Here is a 25,254-nt window from a genome sequence, read left to right as displayed (position 1 = left end):
ATTAGATCTTTTTACGCCTCAGGGTTTAACAGAGATTGACACACACAACAATTTCGTGAAACAGAAATCTTACAACTTTGGAAGAAATTTGGCGGATTTTTACCTGTAAGTCACTAGATTTTTGAATACATTCTCCATATTAATTATTCTAAGAATTTCAAATACATTTACCGCATTTATGTATAAATAAGTATATCCGAAAACTTAAATAGAAAAATTTTGCGAGTTTGCTAGAAAATTTTATTAGCATTCTCTAGCAATTCTGTTGGAATTCTATAAAGATTTCTTAAATATAGAATTTATAAAATTCTTTATAAAGTTTCAATGGAATTTTCTTGCGAATTCACGCAAATTTTTGATTAATTCCTTCGTGCGTAATATTTCAATATTTATCCATTTTGTTCGTTACAACAAAAACTATTTTCTCTACATGTCCGGAATAAGAAGTTTATTCTCTCGTTTTATTGCATTTTTTCAATCGCAAATGTCCAATAGAAGTTACTCCATTTTAAAAAAATCCATAGAATTACATTTTCCTCTAGGAATTATTTGCAATGATGCTCCTGAGCCTTTTTTGTTAAATTGTTTCACTCTGTTTATTGAAAAACTAACAAAAAACTTAGAAGTATTGAGCTGTATTGAATAGCAGATTGTTCCCATAGAATCGGTGAACGATTCATACAAAAATTTTATGAAATGATCTTTGAAATTTCGTACAACTTTCTACGAAATTTCTTTGTCCGTATTAAACTGACAACATTTCTACACTTGAGGCCATTCACCAGAAAATAATGTAAACATCGGATTTGTAAATGGATTTACTGAATCGTTTCTATATCAAAATTAGTCCACTTAAGAATGTCTTCCAATCTACATCGTTCAAAAATATTAAGTATTTACTGTCCCCTGCTGCTCCTTATATATTCCACAGCGGCAAAAAATATTCCAAACGATTTAGAAAAAGTTCTAAATGATATAAATATTTTTTCCGAAAAATTGAAAGTCCAATTCGCTTCATCGGCCGTAATTAACGAGACTTTCCAGTCAATAGACAATCGTATCGATGAGTTCATTGATCAACTCAACACAGACAAGAGACAGAGAATCAGGCGCCAATTATTCCAACAAGATAATTATGAAACAGGTAACATGTTTTATTATCACTCATAAACTCTCAATAATTTGACGAAGACTTAGAACATTGAATAGTTGTAATTATCTCTTAACAAAAGTAAAAAAATATCGTAGTTTTTTGTGCTTAAATTAATTGTTGTTATTGTTCATTTTCCCCTCAACTCCGAAGAACTCTTTAAACACGTGCTGGGATTGATGCTCAGTTAGATATTTTAACAATTGGCCCATGTCGTTGTGTTTATCGGTTGTTGGAAATGATATTTCTTGGAATTCCGTAAATTTACGCATTGTATTTACGTCTTTGCCGTCTAAGTTTTCTTCTTCAACTAATTTTAATAATATTTTGTGCCAATTCATCACTTTTATCTGAAACAGAAAGATGGAGAGTTAATTGAGGGGGGAGAAAGTTATTAAATTAAAATTAGGTTATACATCCAAAATGTGTTAGTGCCTTTCCAACTTAGCATATTTACTTCGCCTTCGATTAATTATTGTATCGTCAGGAAAATTGCAGAAATGGTCTCACGAAAATTGCTGTTTGTTATTTCCCTTTGAAAATATAGTAACAAAATGTCGCAGTTGTAAAGTTCTGAAATTGAAAAATTACTTGTCTTTGGCGATGAGTCTTTGGAATATAGATCCATGTAAGGTTTATTATGTTTTTTTTTAATCAATAAACAAGTAAAAAAATTGATAAATAAATTTCAATGAAAAGATAAGAGGAAAAGTTAATGTACAAATAATTTTGAATACAAAGCAATAGATTTCGCTTCATTAATACCAACTTGATAAGAAGAATAGGACAATATTGCTGAATATATGCTTGAAGGGCCATATGGCACCTGGCAAAACGCCTCCATGAAAATATCATTTGACATTTCGACGATATTAGTTTGTATTTCAATTGACAGGCCCCATATTACCTTTTGCCACCAATATTCACAATCCTCCAGGGCTCCTTCGACACAAATAATTCCCGGCTTTCCAGCCAGGCAGAAGCCTGATAATTGACACTCCTTAGCTTCGTCAGCCATGTCTTTCCTTTTTATATTAGAGTAAATATGATGGCTGTAGATCCAATAACGACCGAAAACCTTCGGTTTTGAAATCTTCTTCTTATTTTTTCTATTATCCTTCTCGCTATTTTTCCTGGAGTCCTTTAAGTACCCATCCAAATGATCCTGCATCCAGGAGATAATGGCGTAAATGCACGGTTCATCGGGATCTTGAGTTTTGGCGAAGCCTATAAGTGCGTCGTTGAATTTTGTTTGCTGGGTGCGATCTAAGGCTGAACCCCTGGCATATACGTCTGGACTGACACCTGGGTAATCAGGTGGTAATGTCACATGAAGGTCCACACTTCCCTGGGAATTAAAAAAAATGCCCTTGTCACATGACTATTTATCCTTTCAAATTAGTAACAGAATTTCCCTAACAAAAATTCAGAATGCAGCTCATGCTTTTCCGTCATTTTTAGATAATAAAATCTCCTTCTTTCAAGTTTTCATCCTAAGGTCGATCATCTGGCCCTCAAATCGGCCTTCGAATTGAATACTTTGTTTTTCAATTTTCCAATTAGAGTGCAAAATACTGCATTCTCTCAAGCATTTTTCCTTTACACATAATTCATCAGGATTTTGGCTCTCAAGTGTAAGTACGGTATTTATCAAATGAGAAATTTTCAATCTTTGTATCAGAAGGTTTACCTTTATTCACATTTATTGATTTAGAGAAAATTAAACATACTTTATGGAAATAAATTTCCCGTCATGAACCACATTGTTTAGATTGTAACAAATTTATCTACATTCAGAATTTAAGGATAAATCCAGTTAAACAATTTCATACCATAGAAAAATATGTTAACACAGTATTGAAGTTAATGTAAAAATTGTCCATACACTTTTCAATAACTCAGGACAATTTTCCAAATAGTATGAAACGAAAAAAATCAAGAAGAAATTGATTTCCTTGTTTTCGATAATGGTGGATTGAAAATTAAAAAATTATACACCGATTTCTTTGTTTGTAGTTTAACGGAAATTAAGAAAATTCCAAATTGTGCGAAAAATGTGGCCTATACAGAAATTCCAAGATTTTTCAGGATAAAAATTTGAACAATGCTATTTTACGACGAAACCCCTCTACATTTTCCCTCGAAAATAATTCAATTATTGAAATCAATAAATACAGGACGCCAAAACAATTAAATATCAATCCTTCACAGGCAGACAGATGCCTTGAGAATGGACACACAACAATAAAAAAAGTTAATGAAATACTCCTAGAGGAATTCCCACTGATCAAGAGCAATAAGGAAATCAAATTTTAATTACGAAGAGATCAAAACTTACCTCGGGCACAGTTATTTTTATTGAATACGCTAATCGTCCAGGATTATCATGCTGGCCGCCAGAAATAAATTGATTGATGTCAGCCAATGCACCATGATCGGTAATAACTAATTCATCCGGATAAACAGCTTGTAACGTCTCAAGTTCAATAACTTGAGTCGCCAGGTATTCCCGGATTTTCATAACGTCTGACATTGTGATAATATTTTTTTTCACGTTTGTTAGTATTTTTAATGCCACTGAAAACGCCTTGTGCAATCACGGATATGAATTACGTACGAATCGGGTGATTGAAAAAATAAAAAATCTATCATTCATTACGTTTTGCGATTTCCCTTTTTTTGGTGATATTTTGAATGTAGAGAATGTTATATGTTTTGATACACATGTGAGGGTCATGTGAGACAGCTGATGATCCAGCTGATGTGAAAAAATGAAAACACTTGGATGAGCACTGACGACGCCGACCACAAGTGGCGCATCGAATTAGTGCGCATGCGACAAAAGCCTTACAGCGCCCGGCAATTTTTGAATTGATAGCGTGATCGATGTGGTTGATTGATCTTCTGATCCCTTAATAAACATTTAAGTTCAATTGATTTGATTTTGGTCCTCGGTAGTTGTACGGCCCAAGTCCCATTAGCATCAACAATCGACGATGGCAATAATTAATCAGCCAAATTAATTTAACTAAATCCACTTTATAATAAACGAAATAAAATTTTGTTGAAGTATCTCACAATACTGAAGAAGACTGAATGGAAGACCAACAACGAATGTTGTATGTCAGTTTCTTTTTGCAAAGTTGTTGAATTTATTTTACTGTCATTAACTAGATTTATACTGATTTTCGATAACTACGTTTCACAGAAAACGAGTTACCACCTCCTATTTATTGCCTCATTGTCATCCCTTAAGGGGGGACCCTGCTTTAGAGGCTTCAAAAAATCTATATTTTCAAGGATTTTTTTGGAAAGGAAAGAAATGTCTGATTGAAATCAAACTCTTAGGATTTATTCTTATATATTTGAAGAGTCTTCTCAATTTTTTTTTATTATTATACATTAGATATTCTTCATGTTTGAAGAAATTTACGGAGGCGCCTCGAGTGTGCAATTTCTGTGTGTCGGACAAGATGCAGGTCGCAATTTTCATGTGAAACAAAAAAACAAAAGAAATTTTCAATTTTCAATAGTGTAATTCCCAGGTTAACCACGAAAATTCAACAAAAAGTGAAAAATTCAACAATTTTTCGCAGATTGAAAAAAAATGCATTTTTAGAAAAAAAAAATTTACTTTAAATCGTTTAAAAACCGGATTAATGTAAACTTTCTTAAGATATGTTAGGTTTACCTGGGAGAGAATTTAATTCCAAATTCAACGCATTTTGATTCGTTTCGATAGGACGTTTACTTTTTTTCCTATCTTGTCCAACAATTTGAAAAAATCATAAAAATGGAAGTCCGAGGAATCGCGTGTCAAAGTTTTCGTGATGCTCGTATACCTGCTTAACGCTTGCTCACTATTTCGTCTGTATCTCCGGAAATAATCCGAATTTGGTTCTGAAATTTTGGAGACATATTCTTGGATCGTTTAGGAAGTGATTTACGCAAAAAAAAAAATCGATTTTTTGAAGCCTCTAAAGCAGACTCTCCCCTTAAGTACAGTGCTTGACCCTACGAGTGTCCTCCCCCCAACTCTACCCTCTCCCTCAGACGTATTTCTGTTTCATATTCTGAATTAATGGAATTGACTTTTCGTTTAAATTTGTTTTTAAAGAAACGTCTGACCCTTACGAACTGATTAAGCAGACTAAAAAGGGGTCAAAGATCGAACGAGTATCGCTATAGCTATCGACAAAGAACTCGCAGTCCCTTCTCGCCATGGGACCATGGTTTATTTTTATATTAACTCTCTGGCAATCTCCACTTCAATTAATTTTTCGATGTGTAATCTTATTAAATGGTTCTAGAAAATTATGCGATATAATTCAACATGAATTTTCTGCAAATGTCGTGACGTTGAGTGGTTAGAATGGTGGGTAATAATAGTATTGTTTTAATCTACACAAAGAGAAAATATATGAAAATATTCAATGAAAGTTTCGTGATTCGTAGGCGAGAATAAATATCCAATAAAAATGGTGGACGGTATAGTAAAAATGTGGAATACTCTGCACATAATACGCAGCTAGTTACGTCATTTTTATGGAGCGTTTTTACCGAGTGGGTAGAATCCTTTATTGTGCATAGCCCGTGGTTAAAACATCATTATTCCTTCCGGCATAGGTGCAAAGTTATGAATATTACTTTGTGCTCGTCGGGATGATAAATTATTACCTCTCGCTGGTCAACCTCCGCGATCCAATGATTGGTCATCTCCGCGGGAAACGCGAAACCGTTGCCGAATTCACTCTACAGTTTTTGGCGAACGTCGCGTCTCACACATTTTTATTTAAGGGGTTACTCTCATGTGAACGCCTATATTTTACCACTTTTTAGGAATTTTTTTTTATGCGACAACAAACTTCAATCATGGTGATTTTTTAATATATTTTTATTTGTATTTTGAAATGTACGAAAAAAATTTTTTTTTTCGTTTTTTACATTTTTAACATATATTTTTTTTAAGTCAAAGCAGTCCCCAACAAAAAAAGGTAGTTCACTGGTGAAGGTGATAGCGGCTGTTCATGTTGTCTGAGATAAAAAAATCGAATGGATTATTATTCAGTAGATCTGTGGCTATCGTCCCTACCAAATATAATCAATTTCATTAAAAACAAAAAAAAAATATCGAACTTCAAAAAAAAAATCACGAAAATCTCCTTCTTTTTCGTTACAAATCGTTTAAAAAAAATATGAAGATATTGTCGAAAATAAACAATTGTGGTAGGGACGATAACTATAAATGAGTAGAAGAACATATGTAGATTTTAAAGCAATCGGTTGAATACTTTTTTTTCTAGGACCATGACAGTTTCAGAAAATGATGATTCGTGAAAAATGCGTTTAAAGTTTGAAGTCTGGTAGACAGTCGCTTACGACACGTCGGCGACTATGAGTTGTAACTTATCAAATACTATGAATTTCGGTCTGAATTTTTCACAGCATGTTTTCAATAGGTTTTACTGTCAAAATATAAAAAAAAATCGATTTTTTGAAGTGATCACATGAGAGGAACCCCTTAACCCGAGACAAAACCCTTTTCCTCTCTGATAATTTTGAAAATTATGTTCTTCTGACTCCACTAAAACTACATAATGAAGAGCTTTTTAGAGCTTTTAATTAAATAATTCAAATTTGTTAAAATTCTTCCGATCAGTCAGGTCATAGCAATTCATAAACAACGACGCTCCGCGGCTTCTCCCTTATCGGGTGATCAACATAGGGTTACCACTCCAATCAGGGGATAAATTAATTAAAAGGGTCCTGGAACCAGTGAGGATATACGGGTAATGTTTGGAGCGAGTGGATGGACACAATTTCAATATAAATCCCCTGTATTAGTAACTTTTTCATTTTTCAATTATTACTTTTTAATTAAAATGAAATGAAGGGTAGGTTTTTTATTGTTTTTTAGTTTGTTTCATATATTTAAAATATTGAAAATATGAGACGTCATTGCCGAGACTATCCCCCGTAGTAAAAAATCGTCGAGACGTAATGTCACGGCGACTTTTTCCAGGGTAGTTTCCCTTACTTCAGCGTGTATACTCTAAGGGTCAGTTTTTTGATTAAATTAATCGTGGTTCACTCACTCCCCACCAGTCATTCCAACCAATCAGAGATTTCAACTCTAACTTTAATGCGACCGATGTCGGTGGCCGAAATGGCCAGGCGCCACTACAGCCTAGGGTACGGAAGATTGTGAGTTCAAATGCCAGCGGATGCGAATTTTTCGCAACCTGAGGTACCGACGAGAGGGAGACTGTTGGTAAGGCAGACTGTTGGATCATCAAGACGGGAAGTTTATATAGCGTTCCACATTTCTTGTGACGTCAAAGGAAATCGTTGGATAGGATTTTTGGATGAGGTAGGAAGGGGAACAGGATAATTCTCCATATGATTTTTGCAAGAAAAATTACTGAAAAAATGGATAGTCCAGACCGGGGTTTGAACCCGGGAACCTGTCGTCTGTGCCGGTATGGGTTTTCGGTATCAACTCATATGTTCTATAGAAGTGTGAAGAAATAGTATATTTCGCTAAAAGTGCAACGGTGTGGTAACGAGTGTTAAGTTGGCGGTCGGAGGCCACACCGAGCGCTGCCAATCACATGAGTTAAAAGAGCCCGTCGCACGTGTATCCGAACTATAGTTTTTGTTAGGGATGTTACGTTCAGATAGTGGCGAACTGTGTCATTTTTCGTTTACGAATAAGCGAAACGTCTTTTCGTTTACTCGTAAACACTTTTCGACACGAGCTGTACGTAGCAGCAGTGACAAAAAATAAAAAAAAAATTAATTACAACTTAACCACATGTATATCAAATTCTACTAAAAATTAGTATTATTTATATATTCCATGTATACCCTATTCGAATTTTGACATTATATTATGCGATATCATGGGTCGACTTCGCCTCCACTTGTGTCGCATTTACCCCAGGAACTGTATGGCACGTACAGACTCTCCTAATGACTACGGAAAATCATGGAAAACATTAGCTGGCACAGTATCCATCACAGCCAAACTTCATCAGGAAATAATGTTTTTCTTGATGATTTTTGGTGTCTAGCCTTCCGTTCCACATTTTCCGAAAGATTAAAATTCGGTCGTGAAGTGGTAAACTAGGATAAGTGCATTTTTTTTGAAAATGGGTTTTTTGTTTAAATTGAAGCATAACATTGTTCCGGAGGTCCTCACAAAAGGATTTAGCTGAAAATCAATTTTTGGTGCCAGTATCGAACAAAAATGAGGAGGATAAGTGACATTATGACAGCGCAAATGAAGATAAGTTGACATATCCTCCGTGGCTGAGTTGCTGGGAAAGGATAAGTCGACTTATCTTACTATTTCTACACGACTTGCTGCATTGTTTGAACCAGGTCTGTTTCGAGCGGCTTGAAGTTGATTGTTTGAATAAATTATTTATTCAAACAAATCAACAATAATTCGTTGGGGATTCCGGGACAGTAGTTCAATCGGTTTATCTCCCACTCAATGAGATCTACCAATCTGGTTGATGGTAATAAAATATTATCATCAACCACGAATTATAACCCGCCATAAAAAACGGGCAATGTTTACAAAATAAATAGGGTCAGCGCCAAAAAAGCAGGAGAGAGAATATCAGCTCTATCGAGTTTTTTCTCTTCTCTACTACCAATATTACTTGGGGATAAAACAACCGACACTCAATAATTTACGTGAAAAATTGCAAATCCCCTATAACTATAACAAAATTCTACTACCCCTGTCCATTGCGTACACGACCACCCACAGCCAAGGACCAATAAAATTATGTATTACGAATGATTTCATTGCTATATAATATCCCTCCTTACGGGGGGAGGTCAGTTGTATGTGAATTGTCCGAGTGCAAACGTCGTTACGGTGAAAATGTACAAGAAAATGAAAACTAACGGATCCAGACATTATCTCATCAAGTGAAGACAATGAGTAAAAAGGGGTAGATATGATCAGTGTAATACAATTGAAAATGCAGTCTAATAAATACATAAATAAAATGTTTCGTACACAATGCGACGGAATTTAGTAATTGATTATGATCCCGACAACAACTAGAGGATAAGTCAACATATCTCTTTCCATTTTTATTGCCGAGGAAGATAAGTTGACTTATCTTTTGTTGCCAATCATGACAGTGAGGATAAGTGCGTTAATTAGGCATCAAATCTAGTACAAAGTCTTGGTGCCATCGTTATTAACAAATACTGGAGCAATAAATAAATATCCATCATTAGATGCGTGAAAATCCTCCTTACAATGCTGCAAATCGTTTTTCAGCTCTCCTGAAAAATTCGGATTTCTGCACTTATCCTAGTTTACCACTTCACGACCGAATTAGATGACACTAAGCTGGACTCGAACCCGCGCCTCCTAGGTCCCGTCGTTCGATGGAGTGATTTAAACAATACTGTCACCGTTGTCGCTGATTAACATTGTCTTTTTCCGTTGACTGAAAAAAAAAAATAGTTCCGAGGACACATGAAGAAAGTTGGGAAAACAACATTTATAAATAGTTATCTTAAGTATTGCTTATAGAACATACATATATGGGATCGATTACTTTTTATTTATCCAAGTTTAACCTGATGTTTTTAATAAAATGTTACACAACTGTTAAGACTGGCATTGTTTATTTGCGATTTTTTGAGATGCGTCATTCGAAATTATCCAGATAACTTTACTGCAATTTGTTTTGATCGATTGTAAATAATAATCAGGGAAATATTCTCTAGTTTACAAAAATGTGTAGAGTTGTTTCGTAGATTGGTAGGAAAAAATTAATAGAATTTTATCCTATTTGCAATAATAAGTGAAATGGCGCAAATTTGTTGTGAATAAGAATTATAAATATTTCGACAAAATTTATCATAATTACAGTTAAAAATCCGGATTTTTTTTTGTTCCTAGAATCCTCGAGATTACACGGCTTCCAACAGCTACCGAATTACAGAATTGCAACTGCCACGGATGTTTCTTTTTTCATAAGAAGCAGTCACTCACACCTTCATTGGTTCATCGCGATAATCAATCCGGATGGCGTCTCCCTCTTCCAATCAGATGTAATAACTTATTTCTCCATTAAGAACGTTCTATACTCTTTACGCCGAAGTTGAGAAGTTCAGTTGCTACTTCCGAATGACTTATAATCATCCGAAATGAAGTTTTCGATTTTTTGGTTGAAATCGGCCTAACATCATCCAAAAAGTTCGAAAATGCAATTTTTTAGTGGCACCCACATGTGTTCTTATGTATGATATTTACTTATTTTTCTTTTTTGTTGTTGAGTTTTATTATTATTTCATGGCTCATTACGTTTCATCATCGTGAAAGAATTTTCCTTCTTGCTCCGTAAAATTTTTCAAAAATTTACAAAACTTCACAGAAAATTCTAAAAACAGACGGACGTATATCAAAATTTTCGAGTTATTCCATAATGATAAACCCTACACAAAAAAAAATAGTAACTGACGTGATTTTTAAACACATAAATTACGATTTTGAAAACATAAATTGTCAGACCGGACTTCGTAATTACGTTTTCTGGGATGTAAAATAGGAGGACCTCCTGATTTACACTTCATTTCCCGTAATTTACGAGATCTCTTCACGAGATGAAACGTGAATGCAATAAAAAAAACTTTTGCTAATATAAAACATTTGCGTTTTACAAAATTCGGAATCATCTGAACTCAACTTTCATGCACATTCTTTTTTAATTCTCAAGGTAACTTCGAAAATGTTACGAAAAGCGCTTATTACCCATTAAAAAATCTGCAAATGTCAAATTGCTCTGAATATTAGCAGTTGCAGAACGTCAGTGGAAAATTACCTTCCAAAAACACTCAATTTACGAAGGCTTATCTCGTAATGTAGGTTTTCAAAATCGCAATTAGATTTAATCGTAATTTAGATTTCTTTGAGACGTAATTTACGTTATAACTTTCGTATTTTATCACTAGTTTTTTCTATGCGTAAAAACGCTCTATATTGTTACGTCCAGCTGATCTGTTGTTTCCCAGAAAGTCAGAAAACCCATGAAAAATGACAAGAGATTGGCACTCACTCCGTTACAAGACTTTATTACATCGAGTGACATTATTTTTCCTCATCTAGGACGAAAGAAAGATTCCAGTTCACTTCTTCCCGTTGGCAAATGGAGAACAAATTTTAGCCTACAGCAAAGATTTCAGTCTCCTGATAATCCGTCAGTCTACCGGTACCGTGAAAGTGCTCCAACTATCCCACAACATTGACATGAACCTCTTGATTTCCCAAGTGCAGACCCTCCCAACGAGCGGTGCACGGCACGCCGCTCTCTGGACAGGAATGAATCGTCTGTACCTGGGTATATCTTCTCCAAAGCAACTAAAAATCTACGTCTGGCTGGGGGACAACTTTGATCAGACCCAGGTCCTCGACATTGGTGCGGAAAAGCTCATTCCCCTGCAAACCGGTGGATTGATGATTCTCGCGGCCACCGGCCCCACCACAAGAATAATTTCCTTTCAACTGAAAACCGACAAATTCATCGTCACCCAGGAGCTCGACTCTTCAGAGGACGCCATAGGTTTCCAACGCGAAAACGGCATCTTCGGGGAGCATTTCCTAGTCCTCGCGAGGGAAACCTCGACGATAATATACAAAGAGCGAAAGCGCCGATACGTTCCCTTTCAGAAGTTGGAAGGCACCAATCAGGTGCAAGTACTCTCCAGCGACCGAAAGGACCTCCTCTTCTTCATCCAGAAGACTGGAGGGCTGAAGGTCTTCCAGTACGACGGCTGGAGATTCTCAGATCTCCACATCTACGTTCCAAAAGTAACGCAAGTCTACCCCACCTTCCTTCCCGGAGGGCTCTTTGTCTTGGCCATGAAGAACCATCAGAATGAATGGACCTTCTACCGAATGATCTGGAAAACAATGAAGAGTTTTCAAAGCATCAAAGAAAAAATATTGACCTGGTGTAACACTACCTTGAAATCGTTGGAGACACCCAGCCTGAAGATCCCTCCCTTGAAACATCCTCTGGTCTTCACGAGCGTTCATATTGATCGCTTGACCGCTGTGAATGTCAACGGAAGAGATGCACAGGAATTCGTGAATGTCACGAGAAGGTATGAGGGAATTGTCTCTCGTCTGGCAGAAGCAAACCGTCGATTGGAGACAGTTGCTTCCTTAGATAACCCGGTTTTTACCAACTTTTTCGCGCAAAAAGTGAAGGTGATGTCAAAGGTTGTTGCCAACAACACACACACAAAGATGGCTGAGGAGTTCATGGACAAACTGCAAGCTCCTGGAGATAACAATATGACCTTTCAAAATGTGAAAGTCTCGTCGATTCGGAATTTCAGGTGAGAATGTATTGGACAGAATGGGATAGTCAATTTATTGTTTTTTCCTCCGTAACTAACACGTAGAGAATATGAATCATTGGTGATTTTTTGTTGCAAAGGAAGTCCATTGATGAATACATTTTTTTGTCAAATCTTCATTGAACGTCTCTAATGATTATTCCGTTTTGCATCTGAATGGAAGTCTTATATTTCACTGACTTTTCGATTCTCTAATTTCTATTGCGAATTATCTAGAATATTATGGAACGGGGAAAAACTATGTTTTTTTATATTATATCTGTACTCATGTGTCGGGAAATTCGCAATTTTGAAGATTAGTTTGAGAACATTGCAAAAAATCCAGTAAAGTTTGTAGCTGAAATCTGAATTTTCAACTCATAATAGCTATCAATAAACCTTTTTCTTGATGCATCATTTGAGCTCGATCTGTCTATAAATTCCTAAGATATTTCCACTTTTGGATATTTCATTTTTCCTCAATGTTTTAAAAAATATTGCAAGCATTTTAATTTTTTTAAATACTCGTTTCAGTGGGTGCTAACTCTATTGATCGAAGTATCCTCTATCGCCGGTTTTACCCTTTACTATAATAAACCATGTGAACATCATAAATTAAAAAAAAATAAAGATAGCGAATTGAAATTTTGTATAATTGTTGCTCTCATAACGTAAAAGACTGCTATTTGGGAGGGGCGCAACCGGCCAAGCGGTTCCAGATATAGTACATCTTTGACGTGAATCTATTTCCTTGAAGATCTCATCAACCATTTAGCAGATTTCATTTTTTTTATAATGGTAATTTTTTTTTATCATAATTTTTTTATAATTACATTTATAATATAAAATAAAAAATCGCAAGATATTGCCATCTTTCCGTTTTTTAAAAATATTTTCAGGATTGTATACTCAATAATTTGCTGATAAATTAGGATAGCAAGTTAAAATTTGGGGTGACCAAAGCTTTTCGGATATGAAAGCATCAGTGGTTTTTTCAAAATTCGTAGTTTTGTTGAAGTTCATGTTACTGATATGTTAAATATATTTTTCTAAGTCCCCTGGCGAATGTCAGTACCACAAACAAAGAATTCATTTTTTAAAATCGAATTGGTGCGGGGCCAGCAGTCGGAAGCACACTACCAATCGACTTGGTAAAAATGAAGGGAAAAATAATAAGAACGAGTAAAGTATGGGTCATATCATTTCTGTCGAATAGCGTCTGTCTGTAGCGGAGAATTTTCAATTAACTTTTCAATATTGAAAATCGATAAATTTTCTATCTGAGTTTCGTCGGTATTCATAAGTGCGTATTTCAATTTATGACAAATTTCATTAAAAAATGACAATAAAATGACCAAAAACTACTAATAATTGGGTAGTTGATCACTCAGTCTGCATCACAAAAATATATCAACAAAATGATCAGAGAAAATGTTCACAAAATTTATCACCGACTCAGGGCGCATTAATAATTAGCACCATTTTACACATTTAATTTCAGATGTCCGATTCCAGCGATCAACTATGAAGAAGTTCAAGTCACAGGTCGGGTAAACGGACTGTCGTTCGACGGATTTGTCGATGACACTTTGATGACCACTGGCGACACCCAAACCCTAAAAGGACAGATCAAATTGGTCTCCTTGACAGCTGAGGACGGAGATATGGATCTAAACATTGCTTGGAACAGCACGCGACCAGGTCTTCAATTCGATAATATCGAAGTTGATGAGTTGAATGTACTATCGGGATATCTCCTGCCTTTGAACGGTGAAGCTGTCACGATGACCGGCGATTTGACAGTTTCGAGGGCAGCGATTACAGGACTCATTCACTTGAGGGGGGCGATCACAGGGGAAGGGTCTCGAAAATTGATACCCATTACTGATGTCCTGGAGCCTCTGGTCCTAGAAGGTCATCATTACTTCGATAATGTTAAAGTGATTGCTGGCCTATTGGCGGACGACCTGGCGGGGCCCAACGGAGAGTCTTACACTCGGATCCGAAGGGACGCCCTTTCCCTCAAATCGAAGAGCATTCCTATTCGCATGGACTTCCTCAGTGATAGGGTCAATTGGACCAACGTGACCTTGACTGACTCCCTAGGAAATTGGATAACCAGCAGGGCTTCGGGACTGAACATCACTGGGAGGAAGACAGCTCGCAACTTGACTTTATCGCTGTCAGCTTACAGCAATCTCCCCATTCCTGTCATCTCCACAAAGGCCTGTGCCGTGGGAGTCCTCAGTCACGACATCTACACGACAAACATCACTCTGAAGAGTGCGACGATCAGATCTCTGACTGCTGGAAGGATTTTCGGGGCTTTGGATCTGGACGAAATCCTCGCTGACGCGGCGGTGAAGTGGGGCGAGGTTCCCTGGGAGCGGAAGACCATCACCGGAGAGGTCAAGGCAGCGAAATCAAGACTCTCCGAGGTCGCCGATGTCGATCTCCCTGGGCTGTACGAGTCGAGGGCTAAATGGTCTGCACCGGGGGTTCTCAAGGGTCCCGTCAGGGTGAAGAGTCTGGCGGTGAAGAACTTGAAGGCTGACAACGGGTTCCATATCATGGTACCAAAAAATATTAGACGTTTGAAAGCACTGGGAAACGTCAATGTGATGCGAGTCAATGGAACTGACGTGAGAAATTTCATGGAAAATGTGGTGGAGATCGACCATATGATATCGTTGACTAATATCACCTTTCTTGGAGGACTTAAGGTCGAGAAGGTTACGGCTACTAGCTCGAATATTCCTTTTTTGTCGAGTCTGAAGGGCAACTTCGGGGCAAAAACTGTCAGCGGAGGCCTCAGAACCGATCACTTGGTCATACAGGATGCTATACCCTATCCACCAGCTGATGAACCTGTGGAACTCGTCATCACCGGGAATATCAGTTTCAGCAACGAGCCGATTATCAGGAAGATTAATAATGTCAATTTGGAGAAGTTGTCGAGTGAGATTTGGATGAAGAATAAGCCAGCGAAGTTCAGTGGAAAGTTTATTTCCTTGACAAATGTGACCTTGGAAGGTTCGACTGATGTGACAGGCGACGTTAACACTCCGATGTTCGGCTCCTGGTCCAACATGCCGACGAAGATCCTCTCGAAATCGTTGGATCAGGAGATATTTCAGGAAATGCACTTCGAGTCTCTTCAGGCAATCAAAGTAATCGGCACAAACAATTCTCGATTGATTTCCTCTCCGTCAACAGATTTGTACGACCTCGAGCATTATTCCCTGAAGAAAATCGACAGTCGAACGATCTCGTCACCTTGGACTTTCGAAAAGATTATCGTTGAAGATAGTATAAGAATAATTGGTGTGGTAAATGATGTCGATTTGAACAATGAGGTTCTCAGGACTGATTCGAAGAACAATGTCATTACTGGTAGAATACTCGTTGATAACTTGAAAGCTACGAACATTGATGGCCTCAACTTTCACAATTTTTCGAGGAATACACTGAAAATCACCAGTCACCAGGATTTGGTGGTCATCAAGGGAAAGAAGACGTTCAAGAACATGAAGGTAAAATCCCTGAATCTGACTTCGACGATCAGAGGAAAACGTATCGAGTTGTGTTTACTGAAACACTCCAACCAAACCATAACCGGGAAGACGGTGATAAAAGGAAGACTGGTAGCTCCGGGGATTGTCACAGAGAGTCTGGTGAACGATGTGGACTTGACGAAGGTTTTGATATATCAGCTGAAGAAGAACTCCTCGCTTCAGGTGATTCAAACCCCGATTGTCCTTCAGAATGGCCTGAACATCTTGGAGAATTTGACGATCGACGGTTTGTTCCAGGGAGTCAACCTGACCGACATCGGGGATTACACACCGTCAACACTTCGCAGGTCGAAACTGTTGACGAAAATGATAGATTACTCACATCTAGCTGAGACTATTGACCTAGCTCTTCTAGGGGGAGCAGTTTACTTTGATAAATTAGAGGTGATCGAGAACAATTCAACTCCGTTCACCGAAATTCCGGTTAATGAATCCGTCCGCTTCGAGGCGTTGGGAGATTGTCATATTGATAATTATCTCTTGCATTGTAATGACACAAAAATCGTGGATTTCTCGAAGATGTTGAATACCTCAGATATCCTGGAGCTAAAAGCAGGAAGTCTTGATGGAAGTCCTCGCATTGTGTCTGTCACTGAGGGTCGGCTCGGGGGAGTCTCCATTTACTCGTTTAACGAGACGAACCTGGAGGTAGTGAAGGAAGCAGAGGTGCAAATTCCAGATGTTGTCAGGGCGGCAGTGGCCACGTACGTGGGGTCTGTGTGGATTGTTCTTGGATTACGGGAGAAGGATATGGTGGTATTGAGGTACCGGGGGCAGAGGGTATTCCATGAGTACATGATGCCGAGGAGTGACCATTTCGCCTTAAGTTTTGGACTCGGCGATGAGCTGCTGCTGTTCAGGAATGATGGGGTTTGGAGGCTTGGAGGAGTCGTAGGGACGACGAGGATTTTCAAGGCGAATCTCCAGGGGCAGATTGATATCCTTCGTCAGGAGGGGGAACAATTTGTGCAACTTCGGGATCATAATATGACGTTTTTGCTGAAGGCGCATTATGTTGGGAATTAGTTTTTGCTTTCGACTAGTCGACGAGTTTTGTTTTTGGTTTGATATTGTACAGTAGGAGAATAACAACTTTTTTCCGAGGGAATTACTTGTGTTGGTCAGCGAATAAATTGTGATTACGTTTTTGTGAAGAGAAGTTCATCTTCCCAAGGGCGCGATTTGACGTTCTTGGTTCTTGATGAAAAGATGCTTACTTAATTATTATTATTAAATATGTGGAATTACCTAGTTTGTTGATGCTTTCATGAGGTGTATAATAGAGGGAATTGCAGACATCTTTTTACAGACAAAAATATTTACCAGCAAAATTAACGAATGCGTTGGGATATTCTGTTGGATTTCTAATAAAAGTTCTATTAATTTAGTAAATATTCAATAGAAGAAGTCAATTGAATTCGATTTTTCGATATAAGTTGAAAGTTGCTGCAAGATTTTTCCCTTGATTTTCTTCATGAGACGAAGAGAAGAAAGGAATTTGAAGCCACTGAAGCCATTTGACCAATAAATTTTCTAGGAAATGCATAAACAAAATCAGTTGTATAAAAAAATTGAATTTTATTGACTTTTTTTTACTGAATCGTTCGAAAGAGATCAGATTGAATTTCTAGAATTCTTTTTTTATGCGGACAACGTACGCAGAATTCTACTGCCAATATATTGGGGCGTAAAGTAAGGTTTAATACTCATGGAAAAATATTCTTTGACTTTGTTTGTGAATTATTTCCTGTGAAATTATTGGAGAAATTGTAGAATAGTTAAAAAGAATAGAATGATTACAGTGTTTTTGTAATTTCTCGGCGATGCTCGATTATTCAAATTGATGATAATTGATTACTTTGTTATGTTCATTTTTCATAAATAATATGAATAAATATTTATTACAGTACCATTTTCCGCAAAAATTGCGAGTTTTATTATTTACTCTCATGATTAAAAAAAAATTCAAACAATGTCTTCGTATACTGTCATTGAATGTTCATATTTTTAACTAAAATTCATGGAAATTACCACGTAGTTTTTAGGTGAATTCCTGTGTAATTTTCGAGCACATGAAGTATTGGCTAAATTATTTCCCAAATTCAACTCTCGATTAATGGAAACTGGCATTCGATATTTGACGATGACTTTTTGCGGATTCGTTTCCCTAAATGTTACGGTTTTTCAGTGTTTTTTAAATTATTTAATATTAAAATCTTGTGAAAAATAGTTTATTTATTGCTGAGCAACCGCCGTGGTATTTCCAGGAATTATGAAAAATTATCGTTTCAGCTCGATCGGTTTAGTAGTTCTTTAGATATTGCAACTTTTGGGGATTTCGTTTTTCCTCAATATCTCAAAAACTACTGCAAGGATTTCAATTTTGTTAATACTCGTTTCAGTGGGTCTTATCTATATTGATCGAAGTATCCACTATCGCCGCTTTTACCTTTTCTCATAATAAATGATGTAAACATCATAAATTAACAATAAATAGAGATAGGAAATTAAAATTTTGTGTAGTTGCTGCTCTCGTAACATAAAATGCTGCTATTTTGGATGGGCGTAATCGGCTAGACTGTTCCAGAGATAATTACACCTTTTGTGTGAATGTATTTCCTTATTTCATGAATCACTCACCAGTTTTCTTTTTGTTTTTCAAAATACTCTGGCGTCTCAGTGGGCGCCATACAAGATGTTGGATTTTTTATGAAATAAATAGGAAACAAAAATCAATCTTATTCTCTTCTGAGTGTTTATACTTAAATTGAAAAACATTTTTATGGATTCGAATTCTGAGAAGTGTGAAGGTTTGATTTTAAGTATGTAGACAAAGTGGAATGAATAGAACTCTTTGAGAGCATGTGACTAAAAGGTCCAGAGTGTTATATCCCTTTGTAAATCTAGTTAGTTCCTGTAAGGAATCGGTACAGAGCGGATGTGTCTTCCGAGCACAATTATTTGAGTTAAATAACGAAGTTGAGAAATCGTTACAATTATTTCCAGGATATTATTATTTCTTATAACCCATTTTCAATGCAAGGCTATGAAAATACCTATACCCATTGTAACAAAAATGGCAAGATATTGTCATTTTTCTGTTTTTTAAAAATATTTTCAGTAGTCCATACTCAATAATTTGATAATAAATTAGGATAGCAAATTAAACTTAGGTGTGACCAAAGCTTTTATGACATGAAAGTACCAGTGGCTTTTTCAAAATTCGTAGTTTTGTTGAAGTTCATGTTACTGATAGATTAAATATATTTTTCTAAACCCCCTGGGGAATGCCAATACCAGAACTAACTCACATCGCGATTATCTACCTTTTTATTTGTGAAATTGAATTAGTGTGAAATGAAGGAAAAAGTAATAATAACGCGTACAGTATCGCTCACATCACTTCTGTCGAATAGCGTCGGTCGCCTGCTTTTTTTTTCATACTATTGGATTATGGGGTTTTAAGATTAAATTAAATAACACCTTTTTATTTATAAAAACTTTAATTGAAAGAATTCTAGACAGTCAGAAGGTACTTCACTGTACAAAAATCTACGAGAGACTAACTAGGCAAGACAAGATAGACCCACTTGCCCTAAAGAGGGTAATATAATTTTCACCCCCTCCCCGGAATATTTCCTCTTACTATTTACTATACCCTCTGCCCAACAGATACACTTAGAAATATCCAGAGGAAAATAAAAACTAATAAAGAAAACTGTGGGCATTTCCCTTGATTTTATAACCAAGGGAAATCCCCAAATAATATGGCCATAAACCATCACCACTTAAAGTAATAAAAATTGAGAAGAGTGAATTTTGTATATGGGGAAATCCCCAAAATCCAACACACCCCCTCAAAATTCAATCCTCCTTATTCTAACTCAATATTCAAAATATTAAACTTCCATATCTTTTATCTATTGTGCCTTCTGACTGTTTCCTGGGGCAAATACATATGGTTCAGCATTTACTGCATTGGATTAGGGAAACCCAGAAAAACCTAATCAAACCAATCAATTTACAGAACATTTATTATTATATTATTTTAACCCTATTTCAGTCCTTAGTTGTAAGAATCTCGGTGCAGGAAGTGGTTTTGTCAGTATGTCAGCCAATTGTTCACCTGTGGGAATATGTAATAATTTTACTATATTTTTCTCTACTTGTTCTCTTGAAAAATGATACTTTATATCAATATGTTTGGAACGCTTGTGACTAGCTGGATTATTAGCTATACTAATGCAGCCATTATTATCTTCATATATTATTGTTGGATCTTCAATCTCAATATGTATACTCAGAGCTAATGATCTGAGCCAGATTAATTCTCTAATTGCTTCAAAAAGTGCCATGTATTCAGCTTCTGTGGATGAAGCAGCCACTGAAGGTTGTCGACGAGTGTTCCAACATATTGTGCATTTGTTATATAATGTAAATAGATAACCAGTAGTGCTTCTTCTATCACTACTATCACTTCCACCCCAATCTGAGTCAACGTAACCTGTCAAAACATCATGACTTGTGCTTCTTTCATAAATTAATTTCAAATCTACTGAACCCTTTAAGTATCTAAATACTCTCTTTAGGCATTTCCATAATTCTTCATTGTTTTTATTTGTATACCTGCTTAGAAGATTTATTGCCGTACTCAAGTCAGGTCTTGTACAAACCATGAGATACATTAAACAACCGATGGCATTTCGACAGGGTGCGTTGAACTCGTCTTCTACATTTAATGCTTCATAATTCAATTTTGTTTCTAATGGCGTATTTACTGCATTACATTCAGTCATTTTGAACTTATTTAAAATAGTTTGAATATATGCACTCTGGTCTAACGTTATTGTATTTTCTGTCCTATTGATTTTTATTCCTAAAAATAATTTGATATCTCTCAGATCAACCATCTGAAAAGTTTGCATTAAATATGATTTCAATTCTTTCAGAGCCTCTTGATCGGCAGTTGCTATAACTAAATCATCTACGTATAAAATTAAATAAATATTTTTCAACACATGACCTCTGTCATGTATATAAACACATCGATCTACTGGAGAACTTTTAAATTTTCTTTTCGTTATTGCTATATCAAATTCTTCAAACCAGCATCTTGCTGCCTGTTTGAGTCCATATAAGGATCTATTCAATCTACATACTTGATTATTTTTACTTTTAACACCATCAGGTACTCTCATATAAATTTCCTCCTTCAATTTACCGTTTAAAAATGCTGTTTTAACATCCATATGATGAATTATTAAATTGAATTGATTTGCGAATGCAATTAAGAATCTAAAACTTGAAAGTCTCGCGACAGGTGCAAAAGTTTCATTGTAATCTTCTAAATATTTTTGACTGAAGCCTTTTGCTACTAATCGTGCTTTATATCTTACCGGATTCCCAAATTCATCATTTTTTAATGCGAATACCCATTTACAGTCTATTATATTTTTTCCTTCCGGTTTTTCAACCAATGTCCACGTTTGATTAATTAATAAAGAATTCAATTCGTCTTGAATGCCATGTTTCCAGAGTTCTCTGTCATCTCTGTTTTCTATATCGTGAAATGAATTGGGAATTTTACATACCACTGATTGAGCGCACATTAAATAATCAGGTTGTAAATTTTCTTCGCTATAAGAAACTTTTGGAATATTTCTAATTCTATTACTACGTCTTAGTTGTGAAAAATCTTTATTGCTATTATTACTATTTTCAATAGGAGGTGCTCCATCCTTTTTCAAATCTTTTGACTCCCTTAAAATATGATTTTTGTCTCTTAAGTTTTTCAAGTCGTTGTCATGAATCTTTTTCTGCAGCCTTTGTGTTATTTCTCCTGATGCTGACCATGTGTCTGTAGCATCGATTTTATGATTTTCACAGTGAGGTATTTGGCTTTGGCTACCTTCATTGCTAGGTATACCGAACCCCCTCCATTTTGGCTTTCTTGCTGTGTTTGACGTCTCGTCAGGGACTCCAGCTTTACCAAATTTGTATTTCTTATTTAATACTTCGCTATCAACTTTAGTATCATTTATTTCTGAATTTGACCCATTGTCAGTGATTTCAGTTTCTTTACATACTGAGTTTGAGCTGTTCTCAGGGACTCCAGTTTTACCAAATTTGTATTTCTCATTTAATACTTCGCTATCAACTTTAGTATCATTTATTTCTGAATTTGACCCATTGTCAGTGATTTCAGTTTCTTTACATACTGAGTTTGAGCTGTTCTCAGGGACTCCAGTTTTACCAAATTTGTATTTCTCATTTAATACTTCCCTATCAACTTCACGGACACATAGTTAGAAGGTAATTAACGAATTTTGAGATGAATCTAATCTCAATCATTTGGGAATAGTTTAGGAAAGTTTAGGAATACATTCGCATAGTTTAGGAACTAATAGTTTATTTATAATTAATGACTCTTTTATTGGCGTATAGTTAGCAGGTGGAGCAGATGATAAGTTCGAATCTTAATCGGATTTGCATAGATCGATGTAACATAATTTGGGAAGTCTAAAAAACATTAATTCAGAGTTTAGGAATTAACTGTTATTATTTAATTAATGGTTTTCTAATTGTGACTGGGGGGCAGGCTGCGCATGCGCATACGCCCTTGTGGCCGAGGGTATACAGGGTCTCCTTTAGCCTCCTGCTGGTGGTGCACCGGCATGTTTTGGGGGTAATTTTGAACCGAAAAGTCCTTTTCCACTTTTCGCTCGGACGCACCCCTATCGAGATATTGGGGTGAAAAGCACGGCCAATGGGGCGCGAGAGAGAGGGGGAAAGATATTTCTCTCTCACTCATTGGCAATTTTAAAACAATCCTTTGGAGGGGGGGGAGGTGATTAGATTAGATAATTAATGTTTAAAATTGTCGAAATAGATGTCGAAATTCCCAGGGGATGGCTCGCGATTTTCGCGGAATCCGGAGCAATAAACGTGTTTTCTTGATTATCAAGTAAACAAATGGATTTACGGCCTTTTGTCACAAGACATTTTTTGCAGAGAATCAAATTTTCTACAACAAATGTCTTCTGGTGGCATCCCGTAAATCCATTAGTTTATTTAATAATTGGATTTAAAATTTTAACCAAAATCCTCAATTTATTAATAAACTTATACATTTTCGCGATTTTTACATAAGATAGTCGTTTTCTGGGTTTCGGGGGGGGGGGGGGGGTGATGATTAGACCCCCCCCCCCAAGGATTCTCTTGAAATTGCCAATGAGTGAGAGAGAAATATCTTTCCCCCTCTCTCTCGCGCCCCATTGGCCGTGCTTTTCACCCCAATGTCTCGATAGGGGTGCGTCCGAGCGAAAAGTGGAAAAGGACTTTTCGGTTCAAAATTACCCCCAAAACATGCCGGTGCACCACCAGCAGGAGGCTAAAGGGGATCCTGTATACCCTCGGCCACAAGGGCGTATGCGCATGCGCAGCCTGCCCCCCAGTCACAATTAGAAAACCATTAATTAAATAATAACAGTTAATTCCTAAACTCTGAATTAATGTTTTTTAGACTTCCTAAATTATGTTACATCGATCTATGCAAATCCGATTAAGATTCGAACTTATCATCTGCTCCACCTGCTAACTATACGCCAATAAAAGAGTCATTAATTATAAATAAACTATTAGTTCCTAAACTATGCGAATGTATTCCTAAACTTTCCTAAACTATTCCCAAATGATTGAGATTAGATTCATCTCAAAATTCGTTAATTACCTTCTAACTATGTGTCCGTATCAACTTCAGTATCATTTATTTCTGAATTTGACCCATTGTCAGTGATTTCAGATTCTTTACATACTGAGTTTGAGCTGTTCTCAGGGACTCCAGTTTTACCAAATTTGTATTTCTCATTTAATACTTCGCTATCAACTTCAGTATCATTTATTTCTGAATTTGACCCATTGTCAGTGATTTCAGATTCTTTACATACTGAGTTTGAGCTGTTCTCAGGGACTCCAGTTTCATTTTCTATCACCCGTGGTCTGCTTATATGAAAGTTTGATTCATCGACAATTACATCTCTTGCAATGATGTTTTTTCTATTTTCTACATCCCATATTCTGTATCCACTTGGTTCATATCCTACTAGTATTCCTTTCCATGATTTTTCATCAAATTTATTCTTATTTGTTTTGATAAGAACATGAACCGTGGAACCAAATACTTTCAAATATTTTATTTGTGGTTTCTTGCCATGCCACAATTCAAATGGTGTTTTGTTGATTTTTAATGCTTTTGTTGAAGTTTTGTTTATTCAATACACTGCTGTTAGAACAGCATCCCCCCAGAAAACTTTATCTAACTTTGCCTCGATAATCATAGCGCGAGCTCTCTCTAATATTGTACGATTCATACGCTCAGCGACACCGTTTAACTGTGGGGTTCCCGGTACTGTAAAATGATAAGTTATTCCTTTTTCTATGCAATAATTTTTCATATCGTTTGATAAATACTCTCGACCGTTATCGCAATAGATATTAACTACTTTTGAATTAAAATGGTTTTCACTTTTAGCTACATAATCTTTGAATTTAGAAAATACTTCGGATTTATTTTGCATTAAATAGATAACTGAATAATGAGTAAATTCATCAATAAAGGTTACAAAATATCTTTGATCTTTCACGGTTAGAGGAGTTACCGGACCGAAAAACATCCGTATGTATTATGAATAATGCTCGTTGCACATGACTTTTATCCTTTTCTTTACTGAATGGCAATTTCGCTTGTTTACTCTTTATACAAGCTTCGCATAGTGTATCGTTTGGCTTAATTTTGTTCAACAAATCAACATCGCTTACCATTTCTTTATTTTTAATTCTAAAAATTTATTTTTGCCAATATGGCCTAAACGTTGGTGCCATAGATTGTAATCTATTGCTTTTGCTATGCATGTAAGAAACTTACCCGTGTTGACGGTGAATTTGACGATGTTTACGTTGCTTCGTCTCTTACCACTAATAACTACCTTACCGTTGTTGTAAATTTGGAATCCCTGTCCATCAAAAACGTTTTTCAAACCTGATGCCTGCAATTTTGGTACCGATAACAGATTGTACGGTACTTCCGGTACATAAAGAACTTGGATAAGTTCGCCTTCGATTCCGATGTTGCTCTTCACCTTCAGCGTGCCTTGC

General features: G+C 36.3%; 2 protein-coding genes across 2 annotated transcripts; one reads left to right on the top strand and one right to left on the bottom strand.

Annotated features, from left to right (window-relative positions):
* Positions 1–95: 95 nt before the first annotated feature.
* On the top strand, positions 96–17,898 carry LOC135168688 (uncharacterized). The gene is made up of 4 exons (XM_064133118.1): positions 96–1,144; positions 10,086–10,237; positions 11,292–12,526; positions 14,028–17,898. The coding sequence occupies exons 1-4, from the start codon at positions 859–861 to the stop codon at positions 17,125–17,127; spliced, it is 4,773 nt and encodes a 1,590-aa protein (XP_063989188.1). The 5' UTR covers positions 96–858; the 3' UTR covers positions 17,128–17,898.
* Positions 1,134–3,862, bottom strand: LOC135168693 (RWD domain-containing protein 2A). Its single transcript, XM_064133129.1, has 3 exons — positions 3,489–3,862; positions 2,058–2,498; positions 1,134–1,500 (listed from the first exon to the last, which is right to left on the bottom strand). The coding sequence occupies exons 1-3, from the start codon at positions 3,681–3,683 to the stop codon at positions 1,264–1,266; spliced, it is 873 nt and encodes a 290-aa protein (XP_063989199.1). The 5' UTR covers positions 3,684–3,862; the 3' UTR covers positions 1,134–1,263.
* Positions 17,899–25,254: the final 7,356 nt, after the last annotated feature.

Source organism: Diachasmimorpha longicaudata, chromosome 13 (assembly GCF_034640455.1).
Source record: "Diachasmimorpha longicaudata isolate KC_UGA_2023 chromosome 13, iyDiaLong2, whole genome shotgun sequence".
Lineage (NCBI taxonomy): Eukaryota > Metazoa > Arthropoda > Insecta > Hymenoptera > Braconidae > Diachasmimorpha > Diachasmimorpha longicaudata.
The sequence above is the reverse complement of the archived record's forward strand: the minus strand, read 5'-3'. Positions and strand labels throughout refer to the sequence as shown.

What these genes read in the sequence shown, in the direction of transcription:
- LOC135168688 (XM_064133118.1), top strand. Translation starts at nt 859, where the DNA reads ATGTCTTCCAATCTACATCGTTCAAAAATATTAAGTATTTACTGTCCC. An exon ending in ACAAGATAATTATGAAACAG is followed by an intron (nt 1,145 to 10,085) that starts GTAACATGTTTT and finishes TTTTGTTCCTAG; the next exon opens with AATCCTCGAGATTACACGGC. An exon ending in TCTCCCTCTTCCAATCAGAT is followed by an intron (nt 10,238 to 11,291) that starts GTAATAACTTAT and finishes TTCCTCATCTAG; the next exon opens with GACGAAAGAAAGATTCCAGT.
- LOC135168693 (XM_064133129.1), bottom strand. Translation starts at nt 3,683, where the DNA reads ATGTCAGACGTTATGAAAATCCGGGAATACCTGGCGACTCAAGTTATT. An exon ending in TAAAAATAACTGTGCCCGAG is followed by an intron (nt 2,499 to 3,488) that starts GTAAGTTTTGAT and finishes TTTAATTCCCAG; the next exon opens with GGAAGTGTGGACCTTCATGT. An exon ending in GTGAATATTGGTGGCAAAAG is followed by an intron (nt 1,501 to 2,057) that starts GTAATATGGGGC and finishes TTTCTGTTTCAG; the next exon opens with ATAAAAGTGATGAATTGGCA.